Source organism: Plectropomus leopardus, chromosome 9, assembly GCF_008729295.1.
Source record: "Plectropomus leopardus isolate mb chromosome 9, YSFRI_Pleo_2.0, whole genome shotgun sequence".
Classification (NCBI taxonomy): Eukaryota; Metazoa; Chordata; class Actinopteri; order Perciformes; family Serranidae; genus Plectropomus; species Plectropomus leopardus.
This window is the reverse complement of record NC_056471.1, coordinates 35716977-35742516: the sequence shown is the minus strand read 5'-3', so window position 1 is coordinate 35742516 and position 25540 is coordinate 35716977. Positions and strand designations below refer to the sequence as shown.

Genomic DNA, 25540 nt, shown 5'->3' with positions numbered 1-25540 from the left:
TCTAGTTTTCGGTTATTGTCGTGTAACTCTTATTGTAAGTATCTTGCTAATTTAGGGTCATTTCTTGTTGAGAGGATTGTTGATTTCTTCCTATACATTGAAAGAAATCGGGTTTTAATGGGCTAATTCTTTTTTTTTTTTTAAACAAGAATCAGCGCTGTTGTCCTCCGGCCTGCAGGAGGAGAAGCTCGGCTTTACTCGGCTCGGCTCGGCTCGGCTCGGCTCCTGCAGTGTGACGTGATCCCGTTCAAACAGACCCGGGAAAAAGAACCAGAGGATCACGACATCAACAAAACCGGAGCCATTAACCGTCTGTCCACCATGGGTCAGGAGTTTCACGTCGTCAGGTGTTTTACCTGTCAGAGCTTCCAGGTGCAGCAGGTAAACAAACAGTCAGACACGGAGAGAACGTGACAGCTAACAGCGAGGCTAACAGGCACTTTAAAGGCTAACAGGCTAACAGGCTAACAGGCACTTTAAAGGAGAATAACTAGGCTAAAGGCTAACAGGCTAACAGGCACTTTAAAGGCTAACAGGCTAACAGGCAGTTTAAAGGAGAATAACTAGGCTAAAGGCTAACAGGCTAACAGGCACTTTAAAGGAGAATAACTAGGCTAAAGGCTAACAGGCTAACAGGCACTTTAAAGGCTAACAGGCTAACAGGCAGTTTAAAGGAGAATAACTAGGCTAAAGGCTAACAGGCTAACAGGCACTTTAAAGGAGAATAACTAGGCTAAAGGCTAACAGGCTAACAGGCACTTTAAAGGCTAACAGGCACTTTAAAGGCTAACAGGCTAACAGGCAGTTTAAAGGCTAACAGGCACTTTAAAGGCTAACAGGCTAACAGGCAGTTTAAAGGAGAATAACTAGGCTAAAGGCTAACAGGCTAACAGGCACTTTAAAGGCTAACAGGCTAACAGGCAGTTTAAAGGAGAATAACTAGGCTAAAGGCTAACAGGCACTTTAAAGGAGAATAACTAGGCTAAATGCTAACAGGCTAACAGGCAGTTTAAAGGAGAATAACTAGGCTAAAGGCTAACAGGCTAACAGGCACTTTAAAGGCTAACGGGCTAACAGGCAGTTTAAAGGAGAATAACTAGGCTAAAGGCTAACAGGCTAACAGGCACTTTAAAGGCTAACAGGCACTTTAAAGGCTAACAGGCTAACAGGCAGTTTAAAGGCTAACAGGCACTTTAAAGGCTAACAGGCTAACAGGCAGTTTAAAGGAGAATAACTAGGCTAAAGGCTAACAGGCTAACAGGCACTTTAAAGGCTAACAGGCACTTTAAAGGCTAACAGGCTAACAGGCAGTTTAAAGGAGAATAACTAGGCTAAAGGCTAACAGGCTAACAGGCACTTTAAAGGCTAACAGGCACTTTAAAGGCTAACAGGCTAACAGGCAGTTTAAAGGAGAATAACTAGGCTAAAGGCTAACAGGCACTTTAAAGGAGAATAACTAGGCTAAAGGCTAACAGGCTAACAGGCACTTTAAAGGAGAAATAACTAGGCTAAAGGCTAACAGGCACTTTAAAGGAGAATAACTAGGCTAAAGGCTAACAGGCTAACAGGCACTTTAAAGGAGAATAACTAGGCTAAAGGCTAACAGGCAGTTTAAAGGAGAATAACTAGGCTAAAGGCTAACAGGCTAAAGTCCTAGTTAAGTCCAGCTTAAAGTCCTGTCACTGTTTCACTATTGGAAACAGCGACAGGACTTTAAAATTGTAATAAAGTATGGATACATGAATGTTTATAATTGATCAACATATTAATATATAAAAAAAGCTTTTGAACAGAAACAATGTGACCCTGTGTTTTGTCTGTCAGGTGAAGAAGGCGAACAAGTGGAGCTGTAAACTGTGTGGAGCCAAACAGTCGCTGCTGAAGGTCACAATATCACTTTTACGCTTTCTCTTTTTAATTTAAAGTTTTTTCTCTATTTAATTTTTTTCTTTACTGTATGTTGTAATTCCATGTAATCCTGTATTTAATCTTGTAAATATTTAACTGTCATTGTACACACATTATTTAATGTAACCTTGATATTTTTCTTTTTTCTGAACTGAAGGCCAAACTAGGGACAAGAGAGGGAAACTAGCAACAGTTATAATATAACTAATATAGCTATTGTAGTATTTTCATTTTATTTATTTTATTATTTTGTCATTTTGTTTTCTTTTATTTATTTATTTTTAAACAGTTCACTTTCCTTAAAACTGTTTTATCTGATTATACTCCTATTTTTTCTTTATTTTGTTAAAGGTTTGTCATTTGTTCGGTGTTGAAAATAATAAAGACACAATTAAAAAAAAGTCTAACAGTCAAACCAACAAACCTCTTGTTTTAAAACATAATTATTTATTTGAGGACATAAAAAACGATCACAGGCATTCTTCACTGCTGTCTGACCTTTTATTAACTAAATGTTTGATCAATGACTTCATGATTTGATAACAAAAGTTAGTTTCGGCTGTGAAAACACATAGCTGATGATCAGACCGCTATATAACAACAGCTGCTCACAGCTGCTCACAGGTGCTCACAGGTGCTCACAGGTGCTCACAGCTGCTCACAGGTGCTCACAGGCTCACAGGTGCTCACAGCTGCTCACAGCTCACAGGTGCTCACAGCTGCTCACAGGTGCTCACAGCTGCTCACAGGTGCTCACAGGTGCTCACAGGTGCTCACAGCTGCTCACAGGTGCTCACAGCTGCTCACAGGTGCTCACAGGTGCTCACAGCTGCTCACAGCTGCTCACAGGTGCTCACAGGTGCTCACAGCTGCTCTCACAGCTGCTCACAGCTGCTCACAGCTGCTCACAGCTGCTCACAGGTGCTCACAGCTGCTCACAGGTGCTCACAGCTGCTCACAGCTGCTCACAGGTGCTCACAGGTGTGCTGCTTGGTTGACAGGAGTTTGGGCGGGGCTCCGGGGCCGACTGCAGACGTCACGTTCAAAAACTAAATGCCATGAGAGGCGCCATGATGGAGGAGCAGGAGCAACACGCCTGGTCGCTATGGTAACTAAGCTGTCCCACAATGCATGGTTGCCTTTTTTTACTCTTTATCTTTGTGTTTGTCCAAGTGTCCTCACTTGTCTCTGCCTCCTGCTTTAATGTGCTATTAACAGGAAGCAGGAGGAGGTGGACGGAGAGGATGAACCCGAGGAGCAGGACCAGGTGATGTCTAACACACACACACACACACACACACACACACACACACACACACACACACACACACACTCATTAGCACACACATTAATACACTCAGGCTTCTAAATGTTATAATATTGTTTTTCTACTTTAATATTTAAAAATATCTAATAGTAAATTATATGTCTCTACATAAATACTCTGTCTTCAGGTGAATCAGACTCAGGTGAGCCGTTGGAGCAAATACCTGGATGCGTCAAAGGAGGTGGAGCCGGAGGAGGAGGAGGAAGAGGAGAATGTTTTGATGGACAGGCAGCAGCTCCATGGCAACAGCATGATTGACAGGTAGGCGGGGTAAAAATGTAACACCTGCCATGTGCCAAATGTGAGAATGCGAGTAAATCTCAGAAGAATATGAACCAAGATGGCAAACTTGTTTACTCCCACATTGCCAGCATTCTTTCCTTTCACAATAAAAGCCCTCAATATATATGTACAGCTTCACTTCTTACCAGAGGGAACTTTGTTCCCTATATTACATCATTTTGCTTCAGATTTCTCTTCAACGTAATATGTTATTGTCACCTTGAAATGTACTGAAACAAATGTAACTGTGAAACAGAAATGGCAATTTATTATTTTGACGGTAAAAAAAAAAATGCTATTATTGAATATTATTTCATCTACCAGTGACCTCGGCATTTGAGGCTAAAAGTTTCTGGTTTCTGATACTGCACATAGGGCTGAGTATCGTAAAAAAATGATCCCAGTAACAAGAGAGCACTTAACCTGATACAATTTTGTCTACTTAATTCAATGCCCGTAATGTGAATGACAGCATTCAGTAGCGTAAAATGCCACCAGACGCCACAGTCATGTCGTTTAGTCATACTTTCAAACATTTTGGTGTCTTATTTAGTCCTAAGAAATACTGTAATTTTGTTGTACTCATCTGTTCTGTAAAAATGATATCTATTGCACGTCTGTCTTTTTGGGAAGAGGGATCCCTCCCCATTTGCTCTTCCTGAGGTTTCTATTAATTTTAAATTTAAGTTTCGAGTTGTGTAACCCTCCTGTGTTCTGACAGGAAGAGAAAGAGAGGAGAAGGATGGACAGATGGAGGAGGACAGGACAGCCGGACACCTGACGAGGTAACGCGCTGACATCACCAACAATAATAATCATCACAGCCGGGACGTTTCCTCAAGAAACTCTGTGTGACTGAACAGTGAACAACGAAAAATTAACCTGTTCTTAATACTGAAAAAATAAACATTTGTATGTTCAGAGATTCAGCGCTTGATCAGTATGAAGAGCAGTGGGCTGGAGATGCACGGACTACACCAAAACTGCAAATATTTAGGATGATAAAATATGAACAAAGCAACGATACCTGTGTGCTCAGCTGGTAGTTTACCACTGATGGTTGAAACTGGGCAGTTGATCAGTTTAGTAGAGGAAATGATTATTTCGTTTGGCTGATGTAGAAACCGAGTCTAATTTTGTTTTGCCCTTTTTAAGTGAAACCCGTGCACCTTTTTGTATTTAGTAATATGAAACAGATACTGATTTAGTACGTATGGATGATGTACAAAGACCAAGGCAGTTATTTAGAAAAACAAACAAAAAAGTCATACTAAAGCACGTCCAAAATATCACCAAAAAGTCATACTATAGCCTGTCCTCTAAAATAGAATAAAAAAAAGTCTTACTGTGGATAACTGATCAGTTGACGCCTTCACAGCTGATCAGATTGATGGATGAGAGGAGGTATTTTCAGATGTTTGTAAGTGAAAGAGTTTTGGGCCGAATGAACGGTTCGGTTTAACTTGTAATGCGCCTGACGTTCTGCTGCTCCCCTGCTGCTGCTGGTGGCCTGTATTATGGTGTTTTTCGGCCATTTTTGCAACATTTTATACCATGGTGTGTCTCGGCATGCTATTTTATGCAGTTTTAAGCTTTTTTAGGACATGTTATTTTTTGACATTTTTTGTCATATTACAGCATTGCTTTTTGGGTCAATTTTGGACATGCCATGTTATGGTCTTTTTGGCTGTCTTTGCAACATTTTATGCCATGGCATGTCTCAGCACGCTATTTTATACAGTTTTCAGCTGTTTTCAGCTGTTACTGAGTAATAGCATGCCAGAGCCAAATACTACTCATCATTAACTGAGGAAAATAAAAACAATCCCAGTTTTTTTTTATCACTGTAGCCAGGCTGACTCAGAGTCACAGATCCATAGAGCTTCGTGTTCCTTTGGCCCTCCGCAGTGACGACTTTATGACTTTCTTTAATCATAAATCTAGAACTATTCGAGATAAAATCAATCACCTCTTGCCCTTAACTGACCTGACCTCAGACACAGGTAGCTTGGAAGGCAACATGACCTGGAATTTATTTGGACCGTTTCTCCCCCATTGACCTTCGCAGACTCTCTACTTTGATTTCTGCATCTAAGCCATCAACATGCCTGCTAGACCCCATCCCAACTAAGCTCCTTAAGGAAGTTTTACCCTTATTAGACAATTCTTTATTGATATAATCAATGTGTCTTTATTAACGGGCGATGTACCTCAGTCTTTTAAAGCAGCTGTCATTAAACCTCTTCTAAAGAAGCCCACTCTCCATCCTGAGATTTTAGCTAACTATAGACTGATATCTAATCTCCCCTCATCAACTCTGTGACTTTCTCCAAGATAATAGTTTATTCGAGGACTTTCAGTTTTAGTTACTATTAAATGCAATTTTAAGGTGTTTTCAGCCGTTTTTTGGGACATGTCATTTTTTGACATTTTTGCCATACTATAGCCTTATTTTTTTTTGTCATTTTTTCAACATTCCAAAACATGGTGTTTTTTTTTTCGTTTTTGCAACATTCTATGCTATAGCGTGTCTTTGCACGCTATTTAATGCAATTTTAAGGTGTTTTCAGCCGTTTTTGGGACATGTCATTTTTTGACATTTTTACCCTATTATAGCCTTGTTTTTTTTGGCGTTTTTTCGACATTCCAAAATATGGCATTTTTGTCCGTTTTTGCGACATTCAATGCTATGGCGTGACTTGGCACGCTATTTACTGCAGTTTCAAGGTGTTTTAAGGTGTTTTGGGGACATGTCATTTTTTGACATTTTTGCCATACTATAGCCTTGTTTTTTTGTCATTTTTTTCGACATTCTAAAATATGGTGTATTTGTCTTTTTCTTTTTACAACATTCTCTGCTATAGCGTGTCTTTGCACGCTATTTAATGCAATTTTAAGGTGTTTTCAGCCGTTTTTGGGAAATGTCATTTTTTGATCTTTTTGCCATACTATAGCCTTGCTTTTTTTGTCATTTTTTCAACATTCCAAATTATGGGCATTTTTTGCCGTTTTTGCAACATTCAATGCTATGGCGCGACTTGGCAAGCTATTTAATGCAGTTTCAGGGTCATTTAAGGTGTTTTTGGGACATGTCATTTTTTGACATTTTTGCCATACTATAGCCTTGGTTTTTTTGTCATTTTTTTCAACATTCTAAAATATGTTTTTTTTTGTCTTTTTTTTTTACAACATTCAATGCTATGGCGTGACTTTGCACGCTATTTACTGCAGTTTCAAGGTGTTTTCCAGCTGTTTTTGGGACATGTCCCTTTTTGACATCTTTTGCCATACTATAGCCTTGCTGTTTGGGTCATTTTTTTCGACATTCCAAAATATGGTGTTTTTTTCCGTTTTTTTGCAACATTCAATGCTATGGCGTGTCTTTGCACGCTATTTACTGCAGTTTTAAGGTGTTTTCATTTGTTTTTGGGACATGTCATTTTTTGACATTTTTGCCATACTATAGCATTGTTGTTTTTTTTGGGTCATTTTTTTCGACATTCTAAAATATGGTGGTTTTTCTGTTTTTGCAACATTCAATGGTATGGCGTGTCTTTGCACGCTATTTAATGCAATTTTAAGGTGTTTTCAAATGTTTTTGGGACATGTCTTTTTTTGACATTTTTGCCATACTATAGCCTTGCTTTTTTTGTCATTTTTTCGACATTCCAAAACATGGTGTTTTTTTCCGTTTTTGCAACATTCAATGCTATGGCGTGTCTTTGCACGCTATTTAATGCAGTTTCAGGGTCATTTAAGGTGTTTTTTGGGACATGTCATTTTTTGACATTTTTGCCATACTATAGCCTTGCTTTTAGGGTCATTTTTTTCGACATTCCAAAATATGGTGTTTTTTTCCGTTTTTTTTACAACATTCAATGCTATGGCGTGTCTTTGCACGCTATTAAATGCAGCATTAAGGTGTTTCCAGCTGTTTTTGGGACATGTCATTTTTTGACATTTTTGCCATACTATAGCCTTGGTGTTTTTTGGGTCATTTTTTCGACATTCTTAAATATGGTGTTTTTTTTCTGTTTTTGCAACATTCTATGCTATGGCGTGTCTTTGCACGCTATTTACTGCAGTTTCAGGGTCATTTAAGGTGTTTTTGGGACATGTCTTTTTTTGACATTTTTTGCCATACTATAGCCTTGCTGTTTGGGTCATTTTCCCGACATTGCAAAATATGGTGTTTTTTTCAGGTTTTGCAACATTCAATGCTATGGCGTGTCTTTGCACGCTATTAAGTGCAATTTTAAGGTGTCTTCAGCTGTTTTTGGGACATGTCCCTTTTTGACATCTTTGCCATACTATAGCCTTGCTGTTTGGGTCATTTTTCCCGACATTGCAAAATATGGTGTTTTTTTCAGGTTTTGCAACATTTTATGCTATGGCGTGTCTTTGCACGCTAATTAATGCAGTTTCAGGGTCATTTAAGGTGTTTTTGGGACATGTCATTTTTTGACATTTTTGCCATACTATAGCCTTGCTTTTTTTTTGTCATTTTTTCGACATTCCAAAACATGCCGTTTTTGGCTGTTTTTGTAACATTCTATGCTATGGTGTGTCTTTGCACGCTATTTAATGCAATTTTAAGGTGTTTTCAACTGTTTTTGGGACATGTCATTTTTTGACATTTTTGCCATACTATAGCCTTGTTGTTTTTTTGGGTCATTTTTTCGACATTCTAAAATATGGTGTTTTTTTCTGTTTTTGCAACATTCAATGCTATGGCGTGTCTTTGCACGCTATTTACTGCAGTTTTAAGGTGTTTCCAGCTGTTTTTGGGACATGTCATTTTTTGACATTTTTGCCATACTATAGCCTTGGTGTTTTTTGGGTCATTTTTTCGACATTCCAAAATATGGCGTTTTTGGCTGTTTTTGTAACATTCTATGCTATGGAGTGTCTTTGCACGCTATTTAATGCAATTTTAAGGTGTTTTCATTTGTTTTTGGGACATGTTATTTTTTGACATTTTTGCCATACTATAGCCTTGCTTTTTTTGTCATTTTTTCGACATTCCAAAATATGGCATTTTTGTACGTTTGTGCGACATTCAATGCTATGGCGTGACTTGTTACGCTATTTAATGCAGTTTCAGGGTCATTTAAGGTGTTTTTTGCACATGTCATTTTTTGTCATTTTTGCCATACTATAGCCTTGCTGTTTTTGTCATTTTTCGACATTCCAAAACATGGTGCTTTTTTTCCGTTTTTGCAACATTCAATGCTATGGCGTGTCTTTGCACGCTATTTAATGCAATGTTAAGGTGTTTCAGCTGTTTTTGGGACATGTCACTTTTTGACATTTTTGCCATACTATAGTCTTGCTTTTTGGGTCATTTTTTAAGTCAGAGAGTGAACTGAGTTGTGTCAGATTGTGTGTGGGTAAAAGGTGTGTCAGTGACTGAGTGAGTGAGTGAAGCAGTGAGGAAGTATATGGAGAAAGAGTCAGTGCCAAAAAGAGCATGATCATACGCCGGGGAGCACTTTGATCTGATTAGCCCCAAAAAAGTCAGGTGCTTGATTTGTGCTCAGGAGCTGACGAACAGCAGCAACACGTCCTCAATGCTGCGACAGCTGCGCTCCAAACACCCGGAGACCACAGCTAATACAGCTGCTGCTTAGTTTATTGTATGATTGCACAATACAAATACATTTAGCCTACATTCAAAGCAATAAATATTAAAAATATTTGCCCCATCAAAGCTGCCTGTTATACAAACTCCTTTGAATATATTATTATCTACAGACCAACACAATGACACACTTTTGACAAAATAACTTTTATTAAAGACTAAGAGAAAGATGTACTGATGAAATTCACTACAGCCATGAAGCAACCACTCAGATGCAACTCTCAAAGACAGACGGCAGACGTCCCTCCTCCGACTGTATCAAATACTTCGAAGCAGTGTGTCCTCTCCAGGCCAGTTGTCTCAAAGTGGTTCAGTGCTTCATAAAACTTCGAAATCAAAATCACGAGTCTCAGCACACAACTTAGTGCAGTTTTCAGCTGTTTTTGGGACATGTCATTTTTTGACATTTTTGCCATACTATTGCCTTGCTTTTTTTGTCATTTTTTCGACATTCCAAAACATGGTGTTTTTTCCCGTTTTTGCAACATTCAATGCTATGGTGTGTCTTTGCACGCTATTTACTGCAGTTTTAAGGTGTTTCCAGCCATTTTTGGGACATGTCATTTTTTGACATTTTTGCCATACTATAGCCTTGTTCTTTTTTGGGTCATTTTTTCGACATTCCAAAATATGGCGTTTTTGTCCGTTTTTGCAACATTCAAAGCTATGGTGTGTCTTTGCACGCTATTTAATGCAATTTTAAGGTGTTTTCAGCCGTTTTTGGGACATGTCTTTTTTTTGACATTTTTGCCATACTATAGTCTTGCTTTTTTTGTCATTTTTTTGACATTCCAAATTACGGGATTTTTGGCCGTTTCTTTCCAACATTCAATGCTATGGCGCTACTTGGCACGCTATTTACTGCAGTTTCAGGGTCATTTAAGGTGTTTTTGGGACGTCATTTTTTGACATTTTTGCCATATACTATAGTCTTGCTGTTTGGGTCATTTTTTTGACATTCCAAAATTATGGCATTTTTGGCCGTTTTTTCCAACATTCAATGCTATGGCGTGTCTTTGCACGCTATTTAATGCAATTTTAAGGTGTTTTCAACTGTTTTTTGGGACATGTCATTTTTTGTCATTTTTGCCCTACTGACACTGCGCCTTGTTTTTTTTTTTGTCATTTCGACATTCCAAAACATGGTGTTTTTTTCCCGTTTTTGCAACATTCAATGCTATGGCGTGTCTTTGCACGCTATTTAATGCAATTTTAAGGTGTTTTCAGCCATTTTGGGACATGTCATTTTTTTGAATTTTTGCCATACTATAGCCTTGCTTTTATTGTCATTTTTTCGACATTCCAAAATATGGCATTTTTGGCCGTTTTTCCAACATTCAATGCTATGGCGTGACTTGGCACGCTATTTACTGCAGTTTCAGGGTCATTTAAGATGTTTTTGGGACATGTCATTTTTTGACATTTTTGCCATACTATAGCCTTGTTGTTTGGGTCATTTTTTCGACATTCCAAAATTATGGTGTAGGTTTTTTTTTTTATCGTTTTTACAACATTCTATGCTATAGCGTGTCTTTGCACGCTATTTACTGCAATTTTAAGGTGTTTCCAGCTGTTTTTGGGACATGTCATTTTTTTGACATTTTTGCCATACTATAGCCTTGCTTTTTTTTGTCATCTTTTCGACATTCCAAAACATGGTGTTTTTTTTCCCGTTTTTGCAACATTCAAAGCTATGGCGTGACTTTGCACGCTATTTACTGCAGTTTCAAGGTGTTTTTAAGGTGTTTTTGGACATGTCATTTTTTCACATTTTTGCCATACTATAGCCTTGTTTTTTTTTTGTCATTTTCTCGACATTCCAAAATATGGCATTTTTGGCTGTTTTTGTAACATTCTATGCTATGGTGTGTCTTTGCATGCTATTATTAATGCAATTTTAAGGTGTTTTCAGCCATTTTTGGGGACATGTCATTTTTTGACATTTTTTTGCCATACTATAACCTTGTTTTTTTTTGGTCATTTTTTTCGACATTCCAAAACATGGCATTTTTGTCCGTTTTTCCAACATTCAATGCTATGGCGTGACTTGGCACGCTATTTACTGCAGTTTTCAAGGTGTTTTAAGGTGTTTTTGGGGACATGTCATTTTTTCACATTTTTGCCATACTATAGCCTTGTTTTTTTTTTGTCATTTTCTCGACATTCCAAAATATGGCATTTTTTGGCTGTTTTTGTAACATTCTATGCTATGGTGTGTCTTTGCATGCTATTTAATGCAATTTTAAGGTGTTTTCAGCCATTTTTGGGGACATGTCATTTTTTGACATTTTTGCCATACTATAAACCTTGTTTTTTGGTCATTTTTTTCGACATTCCAAAATATGGCATTTTTGGCCGTTTTTTTTTCAACATTCAATGCTATGGCGTGACTTGGCACGCTATTTAATGCAGTTTTTTCAGGGTCATTTAAGATGTTTTTTGGGACATGTCATTTTTTGACATTTTTGCCATACTATAGCCTTGTTGTTTGGGTCATTTTTTTTCGACATTCCAAAATATGGTGTTTTTTTTTTTCGTTTTTTACAACATTCTATGCTATAGCGTGTCTTTGCACGCTATTTACTGCAATTTTTAAGGTGTTTTCCAGCTGTTTTTTGGGACATGTCATTTTTTGACATTTTTGCCATACTATAGCCTTGCTTTTTTTTTTTGGGTCATCTTTTCGACATTCCAAAACATGGTGTTTTTTTTTCCCGTTTTTGCAACATTCAAAGCTATGGCGTGACTTTTGCACGCTATTTACTGCAGTTTCAAGGTGTTTTAAGGTGTTTTTGGGACATGTCATTTTTTCACATTTTTTGCCATACTATAGCCTTGTTTTTTTTTTTGTCATTTTCTCGACATTCCAAAATATGGCATTTTTGGCTGTTTTTTGTAACATTCTATGCTATGGTGTGTCTTTGCATGCTATTTTTAATGCAATTTTAAGGTGTTTTCAGCTGTTTTTGGGACATGTCTTTTTTTGACATTTTTGCCATACTATAGCCTTGCTTTTTTTGTCATTTTTTCGACATTCCAAAATATGGTTTTTTTTCCGTTTTTGCAACATTCAATGCTATGGCGTGTCTTTGCACGCTATTTAATGCAGTTTTTCAAGGTGTTTTAAGGTGTTTTTGGGACATGTCATTTTTTTCACATTTTTGCCATACTATAGCCTTGTTTTTTTTTTTTGTCATTTTTCGACATTCCAAAATATGGCATTTTTGGCTGTTTTTGTAACATTCTATGCTATGGTGTGTCTTTGCACGCTATTTAATGCAGTTTTAAGGTGTTTTCAGCCTGTTTTTGGGACATGTCATTTTTTGACATTTTTTGCCATACTATAGCCTTGTTTTTTTTTTGGTCATTTTTTCGACATTCCAAAATATGGTGTTTTTGGCTTTTTTGCAACATTCAATGCTATGGCGTGTCTTTGCATGCTATTTACTGCAGTTTCAGGGTCATTTAAGATGTTTTTTTGGGACATGTCTTTTTTGACATTTTTGCCATACTATAGCCTTGTTGTTTGGGTCATTTTTTCGACATTCCAAAATATGGTGGGTTTTTTTTTTTTTTTTTTTTGCAACATTCTAATGCTATGGAGTGTCTTTGCACGCTATTTAATGCAATTTTAAGGTTTTAGCTGTTTTTGGGACATGTCATTTTTTTGACATTTTTGCCATACTATAGCCTTGCTTTTTTTTTTTGTCATTTTTTCGACATTCCAAAACATGGTGTTTTTTTCCCGTTTTTTGCAACATTCAAAGCTATGGCGTGTCTTTGCACGCTATTTAATGCAGTTTCAAGGTGTTTTTAAGGTGTTTTTGGGACATGTCATTTTTTTCACATTTTTGCCATACTATAGCCTTGCTTTTTTTTTTGTCATTTTTTCGACATTCCAAAATATGGCGTTTTGGCTGTTTTTGTAACATTCTATGCTATGGCGTGTGTCTTTGCACGCTATTTAATGCAGTTTTAAGGTGTTTTCAGCCATGTTTTTGGGACATGTCATTTTTTGACATTTTTGCCATACTATAACCTTGTTTTTTGTCATTTTTTCGACATTCCAAAATATGGCATTTTTTGTCCGTTTTTTTTGTAACATTCAATGCTATGGCGTGTCTTTGCACGCTATTTAATGCAGTTTTAAGGTGTTTTAAGCTGTTTTTGGGACATGTCATTTTTTTCACATTTTTGCCATACTATAGCCTTGTTTTTTTTTTTTGTCATTTTTCGACATTCCAAAATATGGCGTTTTGGCTGTTTTTTGTAACATTCTATGCTATGGCGTGTCTTTGCACGCTATTTAATGCAATTTTAAGGTGTTTTCAATTTTTTTGGGACATGTCATTTTTTGACATTTTTGCCATACTATAGCCTTGTTTTTTTTGGTCATTTTTTCGACATTCCAAAATATGGTGTTTTTTTTCTGTTTTTTGCAACATTCAATGCTATGGCGTGTCTTTGCACGCTATTTAATGCAGTTTCAGGGTCATTTAAGATGTTTTTGGGACATGTCATTTTTTGACATTTTTGCCATACTATAGCCTTGTTGTTTGGGTCATTTTTTCGACATTCCAAAATATGGTGGGTTTTTTTTTTTTTTTTTACAACATTCTATGCTATGGTGTCTTTGCACGCTATTTACTGCAATTTTAAGGTGTTTCCAGCTGGTTTTTTGGGACATGTCATTTTTTGACATTTTTGCCATACTATAGCCTTGCTTTTTTTTTGTCATTTTTTCGACATTCCAAAACATGGTGTTTTTTTTCCCGTTTTTGCAACATTCAAAGCTATGGCGTGTCTTTGGCACGCTATTTACTGCAGTTTTTAAAGGTGTTTTAAGGCTGTTTTTGGGACATGTCATTTTTTGACATTTTTTGCCATACTATAGCCTTGTTTTTTTTTTTGTCATTTTTCGACATTCCAAAATATGGCATTTTTTGGCTGTTTTTGTAACATTCTATGCTATGGTGTGTCTTTGCATGCTATTTAATGCAATTTTAAGGTGTTTTCAGCCATTTTTTGGACATGTCATTTTTTGACATTTTTGCCATACTATAACCTTGTTTTTTTTTGGTCATTTTTTCGACATTCCAAAATATGGCATTTTTTCCGTTTTTGCAACATTCAATGCTATGGCGTGTCTTGCACGCTATTTACTGCAGTTTCAGGGTCATTTAAGATGTTTTTGGGACATGTCATTTTTTGACATTTTTGCCATACTATAACCTTGTTTTTTGGTCATTTTTTCGACATTCCAAAATATGGCATTTTTGGTTTGTTTTTCCAACATTCAATGCTATGGCGTGTCTTTGCACGCTATTTACTGCAGTTTTTTAGGTCATTTAAGATGTTTTTGGGACATGTCATTTTTTGACATTTTTGCCATACTATAGCCTTGTTGTTTTTGGTCATTTTTTCGACATTCCAAAATATGGTGTTTTTTTTTGTTTTTTACAACATTCTATGCTATGCGTGTCTTTGCACGCTATTTACTGCAATTTTAAGGTGTTTTCAGCTGTTTTTGGGACATGTCATTTTTTGACATTTTTGCCATACTATAGCCTTGCTTTTTTTTTGTCATTTTTTCGACATTCCAAAACATGGTGTTTTTTTCCCGTTTTTGCAACATTCAAAGCTATGGCGTGACTTGGCACGCTATTTACTGCAGTTTCAAGGTGTTTTAAGGTGTTTTTGGGACATGTCATTTTTTCACATTTTTGCCATACTATAGCCTTGTTTTTTTTTTTTGTCATTTTTCGACATTCCAAAATATGGCATTTTTGGCTGTTTTTGTAACATTCTATGCTATGGCGTGTCTTTGCACGCTATTTAATGCAATTTTAAGGTGTTTTCAGCCATTTTTTGGGACATGTCATTTTTTGACATTTTTGCCATACTATAACCTTGTTTTTTTTTTGGTCATTTTTTCGACATTCCAAAATATGGCATTTTTGTCCGTTTTTTTTGCAACATTCAATGCTATGGCGTGTCTTTGCACGCTATTTACTGCAGTTTCAGGGTCATTTAAGATGTTTTTGGGACATGTCATTTTTTGACATTTTTGCCATACTATAGCCTTGTTGTTTGGGTCATTTTTTTCGACATTCCAAAATATGGTGGGTTTTTTTTTCGTTTTTGCAACATTCTATGCTATAGCGTGTCTTTGCACGCTATTTACTGCAATTTTAAGGTGTTTTCCAGCTGTTTTTTTGGGACATGTCATTTTTTGACATTTTTGCCATACTATAGCCTTGCTTTTTTTTTGTCATTTTTTCGACATTCCAAAACATGGTGTTTTTTTCCCGTTTTTGCAACATTCAAAGCTATGGCGTGACTTGGCACGCTATTTACTGCAGTTTCAAGGTGTTTTAAGGTGTTTTTGGGACATGTCATTTTTTCACATTTTTGCCATACTATAGCCTTGTTTTTTTTTTTGTCATTTTTTCGACATTCCAAAATATGGCATTTTTGGCTGTTTTTGTAACATTCTATGCTATGGTGTGTCTTTGCATGCTATTTAATGCAATTTTAAGGTGTTTTCAGCCATTTTTGGGACATGTCATTTTTTGACATTTTTGCCATACTATAACCTTGTTTTTTTTGTCATTTTTTCGACATTCCAAAATATGGCATTTTTGGCCGTTTTTCCAACATTCAATGCTATGGCGTGACTTGGCACGCTATTTACTGCAGTTTTCAGGGTCATTTAAGATGTTTTTGGGACATGTCATTTTTTGACATTTTTGCCATACTATAGCCTTGTTGTTTTTTTGGGTCATTTTTTCGACATTCCAAAATATGGTGGGTTTTTTTTTCGTTTTTACAACATTCTATGCTATAGCGTGTCTTTGCACGCTATTTACTGCATTTTAAGGTGTGTTTCCAGCTGTTTTTTGGGACATGTCATTTTTTGACATTTTTGCCATACTATATACTTGCTTTTTTTGTCATTTTTTCGACATTCCAAAACATGGTGTTTTTTTCCCGTTTTTGCAACATTCAAAGCTATGGCGTGACTTTGCACGCTATTTACTGCAGTTTCAAGGTGTTTTAAGGTGTTTTTGGGACATGTCATTTTTTTGACATTTTTTGCCATACTATAGCCTTGTTTTTTTTTTTTTTTGTCATTTTTCTCGACATTCCAAAATATGGTGTTTTTGGCTGTTTTTGTAACATTCTATGCTATGGTGTGTCTTTGCATGCTATTTAATGCAATTTTTAAGGTGTTTTTCAGCCATTTTTGGGACATGTCATTTTTTGACATTTTTGCCATACTATAACCTTGTTTTTTTTTGGTCATTTTTTCGACATTCCAAAATATGGCATTTTTGGCCGTTTTTCCAACATTCAATGCTATGGCGTGACTTGGCACGCTATTTACTGCAGTTTCAGGGTCATTTAAGATGTTTTTGGGACATGTCATTTTTTGACATTTTTGCCATACTATAGCCTTGTTGTTTTTTGTCATTTTTTCGACATTCCAAAATATGGTGGTTTTTTTTTGTTTTTTTTACAACATTCTATGCTATAGCGTGTCTTTGCACGCTATTTAATGCAATTTTAAGGTGTTTCCAGCTGTTTTTGGGACATGTCATTTTTTGACATTTTTGCCATACTATAGCCTTGCTTTTTTTGTCATCTTTTCGACATTCCAAAACATGGTGTTTTTTTCCCGTTTTTTGCAACATTCAAAGCTATGGCGTGACTTGCACGCTATTTACTGCAGTTTTAAGGTGTTTTAAGGTGTTTTTGGGACATGTCATTTTTTCACATTTTTGCCATACTATAGCCTTGTTTTTTTTTTTGTCATTTTTCGACATTCCAAAATATGGCATTTTTGGCTGTTTTTGTAACATTCAATGCTATGGTGTGTCTTTGCATGCTATTTAATGCAGTTTTAAGGTGTTTTCAGCCATTTTTTGGGACATGTCATTTTTTGACATTTTTGCCATACTATAACCTTGTTTTTTGGTCATTTTTTCGACATTCCAAAAATATGGCATTTTTTGGCCGTTTTTTCCAACATTCAATGCTATGGCGTGACTTGACACGCTATTTACTGCAGTTTCAGGGTCATTTAAGATGTTTTTGGGACATGTCATTTTTTGACATTTTTGCCATACTATATAGCCTTGCTTTTTTTTGTCATCTTTTTTTCGACATTCCAAAATATGGTGTTTTTTTCCCGTTTTTGCAACATTCAATGCTATGGCGTGTCTTTGCACGCTATTTAATGCAATTTTAAGGTGTTTTCAGCCATTTTTTGGGACATGTCATTTTTTGACATTTTTGCCATACTATAGCCTTGCTTTTTTTGTCATTTTTTCGACATTCCAAAACATGGCATTTTTGGCCGTTTTTTCCAACATTCAATGCTATGGCGTGACTTGGCACGCTATTTACTGCAGTTTCAGGGTCATTTAAGATGTTTTTGGGACATGTCATTTTTTGACATTTTTGCCATACTATAGCCTTGTTGTTTTTGTCATTTTTTCGACATTCCAAAATATGGTGGGTTTTTTTTTTCGTTTTTACAACATTCTATGCTATAGCGTGTGTCTTTGCACGCTATTTACTGCAATTTTAAGGTGTTTTCCAGCTGTTTTTGGACATGTCATTTTTTGACATTTTTGCCATACTATAGCCTTGCTTTTTTTTGTCATCTTTTTCGACATTCCAAAATATGGTGTTTTTTTCCCGTTTTTGCAACATTCAAAGCTATGGCGTGACTTTGCACGCTATTTACTGCAGTTTCAAGGGTGTTTTAAGGTGTTTTTGGGACATGTCATTTTTTCACATTTTTGCCATACTATAGCCTTGTTTTTTTTTTTGTCATTTTTCTCGACATTCCAAAATATGGCATTTTTGGCTGTTTTTGTAACATTCTATGCTATGGTGTGTCTTTGCATGCTATTTAATGCAATTTTAGGTGTTTTCAGCCATTTTTGGGACATGTCATTTTTTGACATTTTTGCCATACTATAACCTTGTTTTTTGGTCATTTTTTGACATTCCAAAATATGGCATTTTTTTCCGTTTTTTTCCAACATTCAATGCTATGGCGTGACTTGGCACGCTATTTACTGCAGTTTTAAGGTGTTTTAAGGTTTTTGGGACATGTCATTTTTTTGACATTTTTGCCATACTATAGCCTTGCTGTTTTTTTTTGTCATTTTTTTTCGACATTCGAAAATATGGTGTTTTTTTTCCGTTTTTGAAACATTCAATACTATGGCGTGTCTTTGCATGCTATTTAATGTAGTTTTAAGGTGTTTTCAATGTTTTTGGACATGTCATTTTTTGACATTTTTGCCATACTATAGCCTTGTTTTTTTTGGGTCATTTTTTCGACATTCCAAAATGGCGTATGGTTTTTAGTTTTTGTCCGTTTTTGCAACATTCAAAGCTATGGTGTGTCTTTGCACGCTATTTAATGCAATTTTAAGGTGTTTTCAGCCGTTTTTGGGACATGTGTTTTTTTTTGTCATTTTTCCTATACTATAGCCTTGCTTCTTTTGTCATTTTTTTGACATTCCAAATTATGGAAGTTTTGGCGGTTTTTGCAACAGTCAATGCTATGGCGCTACTTGGCATGCTATTTACTGCAGTTTCAGGGTCATTTAAGGTGTTTTTGGGACATGTCATTTTTTGACATTTTTGCCATACTATAGCCTTGCTGTTTGGGTCATTTTTTCGACATTCCAAAATATGGTGTGTTTTTTTTTCGTTTTTACAACATTCTATGCTATGGCGTGTCTTTGCACGCTATTTACTGCAGTTTTTGGGTGTTTTCAACTGTTTTTGGGACTTTTCATTTTTTGACATTTTTGCCATACTATTGCCTTGCTTTTTTTTGTCATTTTCTCGACATTCCAAAATATGGCATTTTTGGCCGTTTTTCCAACATTCAATGCTATGGCGTGACTTGGCACGCTATTTACTGCAGTTTCAGGGTCATTTAAGATGTTTTTGGGACATGTCATTTTTTGACATTCTTGCCATACTATAGCCTTGTTTTTTTTTTGGGTCATTTTTTCGACATTCCAAAATATGGCATTTTTGTCCTTGCTTCTTTTGTCATTTTTTTGACATTCCAAATTATGGAAGTTTTGGCGGTTTTTGCAACATTCAATGCTATGGTGCAACTTGGCACGCTATTTACTGCAGTTTTAAGGTGTTTTGGGGACATGTCATGTTTAGACATTTTTGCTATTTTTACCATTTGCCATTGCCATTTGGACTTTTTTTGCAACATTCTATGCTATGGTGTGTCTCAGCACGCTATTTTATGTATTTGTCAAAATTGGATGTTTTTTTTCAAACAATAGTATGGTATTTTCTGTCATTTTTTAATCAAAAAGTACAGCCTGTCCAAACCCATCGTTGTAAAGACTGTTGAAAAATGGTCCAAATAAGTCTGCGTCTTGGAATTTTAAAAAATCATGTTCACAGCAGCACAAAAACATCACCACAGCATTTTGTTAACCTTTAAAATTAATAATCAAGTATGTCTAAAAAAAACTACAGCATAGTATGTCATAGTAATAATGTAATGAAGTTATCTCACCTCTCCTTAGTCTTATGTCGCCATTTCACAGGGTTGGTTTTTCAGGAATTGAACTTTCCTCATTTCTTTTTTCTGCAGTCAAACTGGTCCAGTGGGCTGATAAAACCTGGTAGAACTCCTGTCACAACCAACAGTCCAGACCACACCAGTCTGACCCACACCAGAACCACCGGCCTAAACCACAGGAGTCCTCCCAGGAAGCAGAGCGTTCATCCTCCCAGAGTGAACACCGGTCTGGCCTCCAGGTGGACTCGTTTCCTCAGCTCTGACTGTCAGGCGGTGGAAGGGGAGGACCCTCAGGTCAGTGGGCGGAGTCAGACAGTGGGCTCTGCTGCACCTCCTTCCTGTAATGACATTGTCAATAACACAAGGCCCCGCCCCCCACTTCCTGTTCCCTCTCTGTTTGAGAGCGGAGAGGACTTTAACTTTGACGAGTTTTAAACAAACTGAACATTAATTATTTTTCTGTCATTTGACCAATCAAGTGATCAACCAATCACTTATACTGATCTATAAATGATGAGCTGCTGTCTTTGGATTTTCAGTATTAAAGTATTTTAGAAAGACCTTTGATTTTTTTTGAGGATTTTGGTTTTTTTTTATGGCTTTTTGTTTCATTTTGTATTTTTGTGGAAGTATAAAAATATTTATAGAAATAAAAACTAGTTCAGATAGTAATTTTAAAATGTTCTGTTTTTATTGTTCAGATTGAGAAAACATGTTGTTGACCAATAACAATGATAAAGCAGTAATCAATATGACAAAGTATTGAGTAATGAGTTAAAGTATTGATTGATGACAGTGAGTATTGATAATTGCAGTACTTAGATGACAGATTGGTTATGAACTCAGATTACAGGAACTTCTGACAGAAGTGTAAATGATCTGCTGGTTAAATGTCATTGGTTTAATGAAGGTGATGACATCATCAGGGCTGGTGTGGGCGGGGCTGTTTGGCGTATTGGATGGCATCGAGTGCCGCGCCAATGTCGAAATTCTTGGCCTGGAGGAGACGAGTCAACCAGCCGCCTTCATCAGTGAAACCCATCGACAGCATGAGCGACAGAGACTCCACCAGCCGAGGGTCCGCCTCTGTGTGTGGGGGGGCGGGGGGGTTATTAAAGGTCGGACAACGTGGGGGTCAGAGGTCAAACGGTTGTGGAGAGGATGTGGTCTTACCTTGAGGCAGGTGAGGGTACAGAGCCGCCTCCCTCAGACCTGTTGGACCCTGCTGTCCCGACGGAGGACCCTGCTGTCCCGACGGGGGAATCTGGTCCTGGTCCCCGTCCCCGGGCTGCAGGGACTGCAGCTCTCCGGTAGAGGGGTCGACCTCTCTGGGGCTCAGGTGAGTCCACTCCTCGTCAGATTCTCTGCCCACCTGAGGAGCACAGACGGGGTCAGGTATTCTGGTACCAGCGGTAAGACGGGTTTATACAATATGTCAAAAAGTCAAAGTACAGTATGTCAAAAAAAAGTCATAGTATGGTGTGTCCAAAAAAAGCAAAGAAGGTCCTAATATGGTATGATGACAAAAAGCTAACAGTCGTTGTTCGGCATGTCAAAGCAGTCGGAAAAAGTCGGCGTAGCCTAAAAAAAGTCATGGGATGGTATCTCCAAAAAAAAAGCAAAGTCACTGAAATGCATGTCGCCAAAATGTCAAATGTACTATGTGCAAAAGAATTCATAGTAAAATATGTCAGGAAAACAAATCACAGTGTGGAATAAAAAGTCACAGTATAGTTTATTGGCCAAACGGCGTAAGACAGTCATAGTATAGTATCTCAAAAAACATTATAGTATATTATGTTGGAGAAAAAAGTGCAAAAATTCGCAGTATGGTGTGTCAAAAAAAAAAACTGTAAAAAAAAAAAACACAACACCAAGTCATAGTCAGGCATGTTGGGAAAAAAAGTGAAAGGAAAGTTATAGCACGTCTCAAAAAAGAGCCAAAAAAGTGGAAAAAGTCATCGTATGATATTTAAAAAAAGTCAGAATCTAGTTTGCTGAAAAAAAAATGTGAAGTCATAACATGGACACATTTTAGTACGACAAATTAATGTCGAAGTACAGTACGTCAAAAACAGTGCTTAAAAAAGGGAAAGTATGCAGAGTCACAGTCACAGTGTAGTATCTGGGATAAAGTGTGAAAACGTCACAGCACAGTGCGTTGAAAAAAAAGTCACTCTAGTTTGTCTAAAAACTTCATAGTTTAGTTTGTTGAAAAAAGTGGTAGTATGATACGTTGAACAATAATGTATTAAGTCCATGTAAAGCACGTTGATAAATTCACAGTATCGTATGTCAAAAGTGCAAATAATGTCGGAAAAAAATATGACACAATAGGTTAAAAAACGAAAAGTAAATGTCACAGAACATGTCAAAAAAGTGCAAAAACTGTAACAGTGTAGTATGTCAAAAACAATATCATAGTGTGACAGAAAAAAAACAAAAAGAAAAAGGTCATAGAAAAGCATGTCGAAGAAAGTGACGTCCTAAAACAATACAAAGGACGTCTTTGAATGTCGAAGAAGTCAAAGTATATTTATCCTAAAAATGTATTTGTACTGTATGTTGAAAAAAGTGTAGTCATCGCACACACACACACACACAAGCACACAAGCACACACACACACACACATAAGCACACACAAGCACACACACACACAGACACACACACACAAGCACACACACACACACACACACACACACACACAAGCACACACACACACACATAAGCACACACAAGCACACACACACACACACACACACAAGCACACACACACACACACACGCACATACAGCACACACACACACACACACATGCACATACATAAGCACACACACACACATACATAAGCACACACACACACATGCACATACATAAGCACACACACACACACATAAGCGCACACACACACACACATGCACATACATAAGCACACACACACACATGCACATACATAAGCACACACACACACACACACATGCACACACACATGCACATACATACATAAGCACACACACACATGCACACACACACACACGCACATACATAAGCACACACACACACACACATGCATACACACACACACATGCACATACATAAGCACACACACACACACGCACATACATAAGCACACACACACACACACATAAGCACACACACATGCACACATGCACATACATAAGCACACACACACACACACACACATGCACATACATAAGCACACACACACACACACACACACACGCACATACATAAGCACACACACACACACACACATGCACACACACACATACATAAGCACACACACACACACATGCACACACACACACACATGCACATACATAAGCACACACACACACACACACATACATAAGCACACACACACAATCACACACATACATAAGCACACACACACACATACATAAGCACACACACACACACACACACACATAAGCACATACATAAGCACACACACACACACACACATGCACATACATAAGCACATAAGCACACACACACACACATGCACATACATAAGCACACACACACACACACACACACATGCCACACAAACACAAGCACACACACACACACACACACACATACATAAGCACACACACACACACACACACATACATAAGCACACACACACACGTCGAAAAGTCAAAGTTTAGTTCGTCTGTAAAAAAATTTAAAGTGTTTCAGAAAAAGAAAATGACGGTAATGTGTTGAAAAAACTGTGACCGCAGTAAAACTCCTCCGACAGACGTCATCGTTCGGTCGTAATACGACGCAGCCGAACGCGCTCCACCGTGTCTTCATAAACTGACCTTTGACCCCTCGCTGCTGGCTCCGCCCACGCTGCCGGCTCTGCTCTCAGCATCGTCTGCGCCTTCACTTTGGACCCCGCCCTCGTCGTTGGCTCCGCCCGCCACACCACCGACCCCCCCGCTCTGAGAGGGAGGGGTCACCTTTGTCCTCTGACCCTCGTGCTCCACGTCGATGTCCACGTCAATACCTGCACGCACGTGACATCACTTCCTGTTTAAACCTCTCGTTCTCAAACAGACATAACTTTTTCTGCTCGAATCTGAGGCGTCGACAGTGACATCACTCACCCAGCGGGCTCAACATGGCGGCCACGCCCTCGCCGATGTTCTTCAGGAAGTCCACGTTGGCCTGTGAGGCTACAGACAGAGGTCAGAGGTCACTGATGATGTCATTCAAGGTCATCAGTCAGAGCATTAAGCTGTCAGGTTATTGATTATGAGTTAGATTATTCTGAGTTCATTAACACACGCTTACCAGAGGGGGCGCCGCCGCTGCTGCCAGCAGCAGGTCTGGAGGGTCCGGGCTGGTCCTGATCCTGGTCCTGATCCGTATCTTGGTCCTGGTCCTGGCTCTGAGCAGGGTTCACATTCAGGTTCTGGTTCCACATGCAGTGTCTCATCTTCTTCATCCATTTCCCCCGAGGAAACCACTTTGGACAGACGGAGGACAACATTTCACCAAAAACAAGCCAGAACTCATCCTGACAGTCACAGAGCAGGGCTAAAGGACCAACGCCTGACAGTCACAGAGCAGGACTAAAGGACCACCGCCTGACAGTCACAGAGCAGGGCTCTAGGACCTCCGCCTGACAGTCACAGGACAGGGCTAAAGGACCTCCGCCTGACAGTCACAGAGCAGGGCTAAAGGACCACGGCCTGACAGTCACAGAGCAGGGCCAATTATTAAATATAATTATTAATAATAACTATTTAAATATAAAGTATAAAGGGTATCAGTGGAGCGTTTCTTCCCATGATGCCTCTCACCTGCATCGGGTGCCAGATGGGCAGCAGGGCGTGCTCGGTGTGCGTCCCTCGAGCCTGGCAGGCGGAGCACAGGTCGTAGTTTGGACACACGGTACACTTGAAACGAGTTCCCGCCACGGGACCCTCGCAGCCGTCACAGGTGACCCCGCTGTGCAGGGGGGGCGGGCCCGTGTGGGGGGGCGGGCCCGGAGGAGGAGGAGGGTGCCCGAAGGCGAAGGGCGGGAAGGCGTGAAGAGGGAAGTCCCGACGGTGCTCCTTCTTCTCTGTAAGAGTTCAATCAAACTTTATTAGAAACAAATAAATACAAACGCACAGATTCACTCACTTTTCCAAAAAGTTTGTTTGTTTGTTTGTTTGTTTGTTTGTTCGTTTGTATTTCTGTGTTATGCCAGTCTGAGCTCGTTGGGTAATCTGCCGCTTCCAGATTATAACGAGCTGATCGAATGTTTCATACGTAAATAACCACCTCAGTCTGCGAGCGTCTTCCACAGCGTCTGTTTTTATGACGATAGAAATCATTGAACGGGAACGTTAATCTGGTTTAACTTGATTTTTTCATCGGCCTCAGAGGAAACAGAATCTGAGACGTCGGGAACAAATCGAAACATTTTAAAGTACTTAAACGTATATCTGCGTTGTCTTCGGGTCTCTCCTGTGCCGGTCGAGAGTGTGTTTGTACCTTTGATGAAGATGCGGAAGGTGGCGTCCTTCACGCACGCCAGCCCCATCATCAGCTCATCATCGGAGGAAAACGCCACCAGGTCTCCGTCTTCATCTGAAACACACGCAAACAAACTCATCATCATCATCATCAGGGTACCTACGTTTATGCCAGCAACATTTACCTCTATATATGTTCAATAACTACAATATTTTCCTTTGTAGTACATGTTAGTATTCTGCAGGTGATACATTATGTTCCTGTGTTATACCCCTGTGGTATATGTACCTGTGTGGTATATGTACCTGTGTGGTATATGTACCT

At 38.2% G+C, this 25540-nt stretch overlaps 3 protein-coding genes across 3 annotated transcripts in view; 2 read left to right on the top strand and 1 right to left on the bottom strand.

Annotated features, from left to right (window-relative positions):
• The first annotated feature begins 246 nt into the window (after nt 1-246).
• On the top strand, nt 247-20229 carry LOC121948309 (MRN complex interacting protein). Its single transcript, XM_042493677.1, has 7 exons — nt 247-381; nt 1825-1884; nt 2910-3016; nt 3127-3175; nt 3363-3496; nt 4239-4302; nt 19810-20229. Exons 1-7 carry the CDS (start codon nt 322-324, stop codon nt 20170-20172), a joined length of 837 nt encoding a protein of 278 aa, XP_042349611.1. The 5' UTR covers nt 247-321; the 3' UTR covers nt 20173-20229.
• Nucleotides 20230-20406: 177 nt separating this feature from the next.
• On the bottom strand, nt 20407-25382 carry sqstm1 (sequestosome 1). Its single transcript, XM_042493082.1, has 7 exons — nt 25235-25382; nt 24556-24818; nt 24044-24218; nt 23857-23925; nt 23569-23756; nt 20911-21109; nt 20407-20823 (listed from the first exon to the last, which is right to left on the bottom strand). The coding sequence occupies exons 1-7, from the start codon at nt 25365-25367 to the stop codon at nt 20660-20662; spliced, it is 1191 nt and encodes a 396-aa protein (XP_042349016.1). The 5' UTR covers nt 25368-25382; the 3' UTR covers nt 20407-20659.
• An 88-nt stretch (nt 25383-25470) lies between these two features.
• Nucleotides 25471-25540, top strand: part of LOC121947796 (NACHT, LRR and PYD domains-containing protein 7-like) — a 9028-nt gene continuing 8958 nt past the window's right edge. Inside the window, exon 1 of the mRNA XM_042492912.1 lies at nt 25471-25494. Coding sequence (XP_042348846.1) covers nt 25471-25494 — 24 coding nt within the window. The remainder of the gene's footprint in view (nt 25495-25540) is intronic.

Excerpts from the sequence above, each read along its gene's own strand:
- LOC121948309 (XM_042493677.1), top strand. The coding sequence starts at position 322 with ATGGGTCAGGAGTTTCACGTCGTCAGGTGTTTTACCTGTCAGAGCTTC. Across the intron at positions 382-1,824 it reads AGAGCTTCCAGGTGCAGCAG|GTGAAGAAGGCGAACAAGTG; the intron begins GTAAACAAACAG and ends TTTGTCTGTCAG. Across the intron at positions 3,017-3,126 it reads CAACACGCCTGGTCGCTATG|GAAGCAGGAGGAGGTGGACG; the intron begins GTAACTAAGCTG and ends TGCTATTAACAG.
- sqstm1 (XM_042493082.1), bottom strand. The coding sequence starts at position 25,367 with ATGATGATGATGATGAGTTTGTTTGCGTGTGTTTCAGATGAAGACGGA. Across the intron at positions 24,819-25,234 it reads CTTCCGCATCTTCATCAAAG|AGAAGAAGGAGCACCGTCGG; the intron begins GTACAAACACAC and ends GAACTCTTACAG. Across the intron at positions 24,219-24,555 it reads CCATCTGGCACCCGATGCAG|TGGTTTCCTCGGGGGAAATG; the intron begins GTGAGAGGCATC and ends GTCTGTCCAAAG.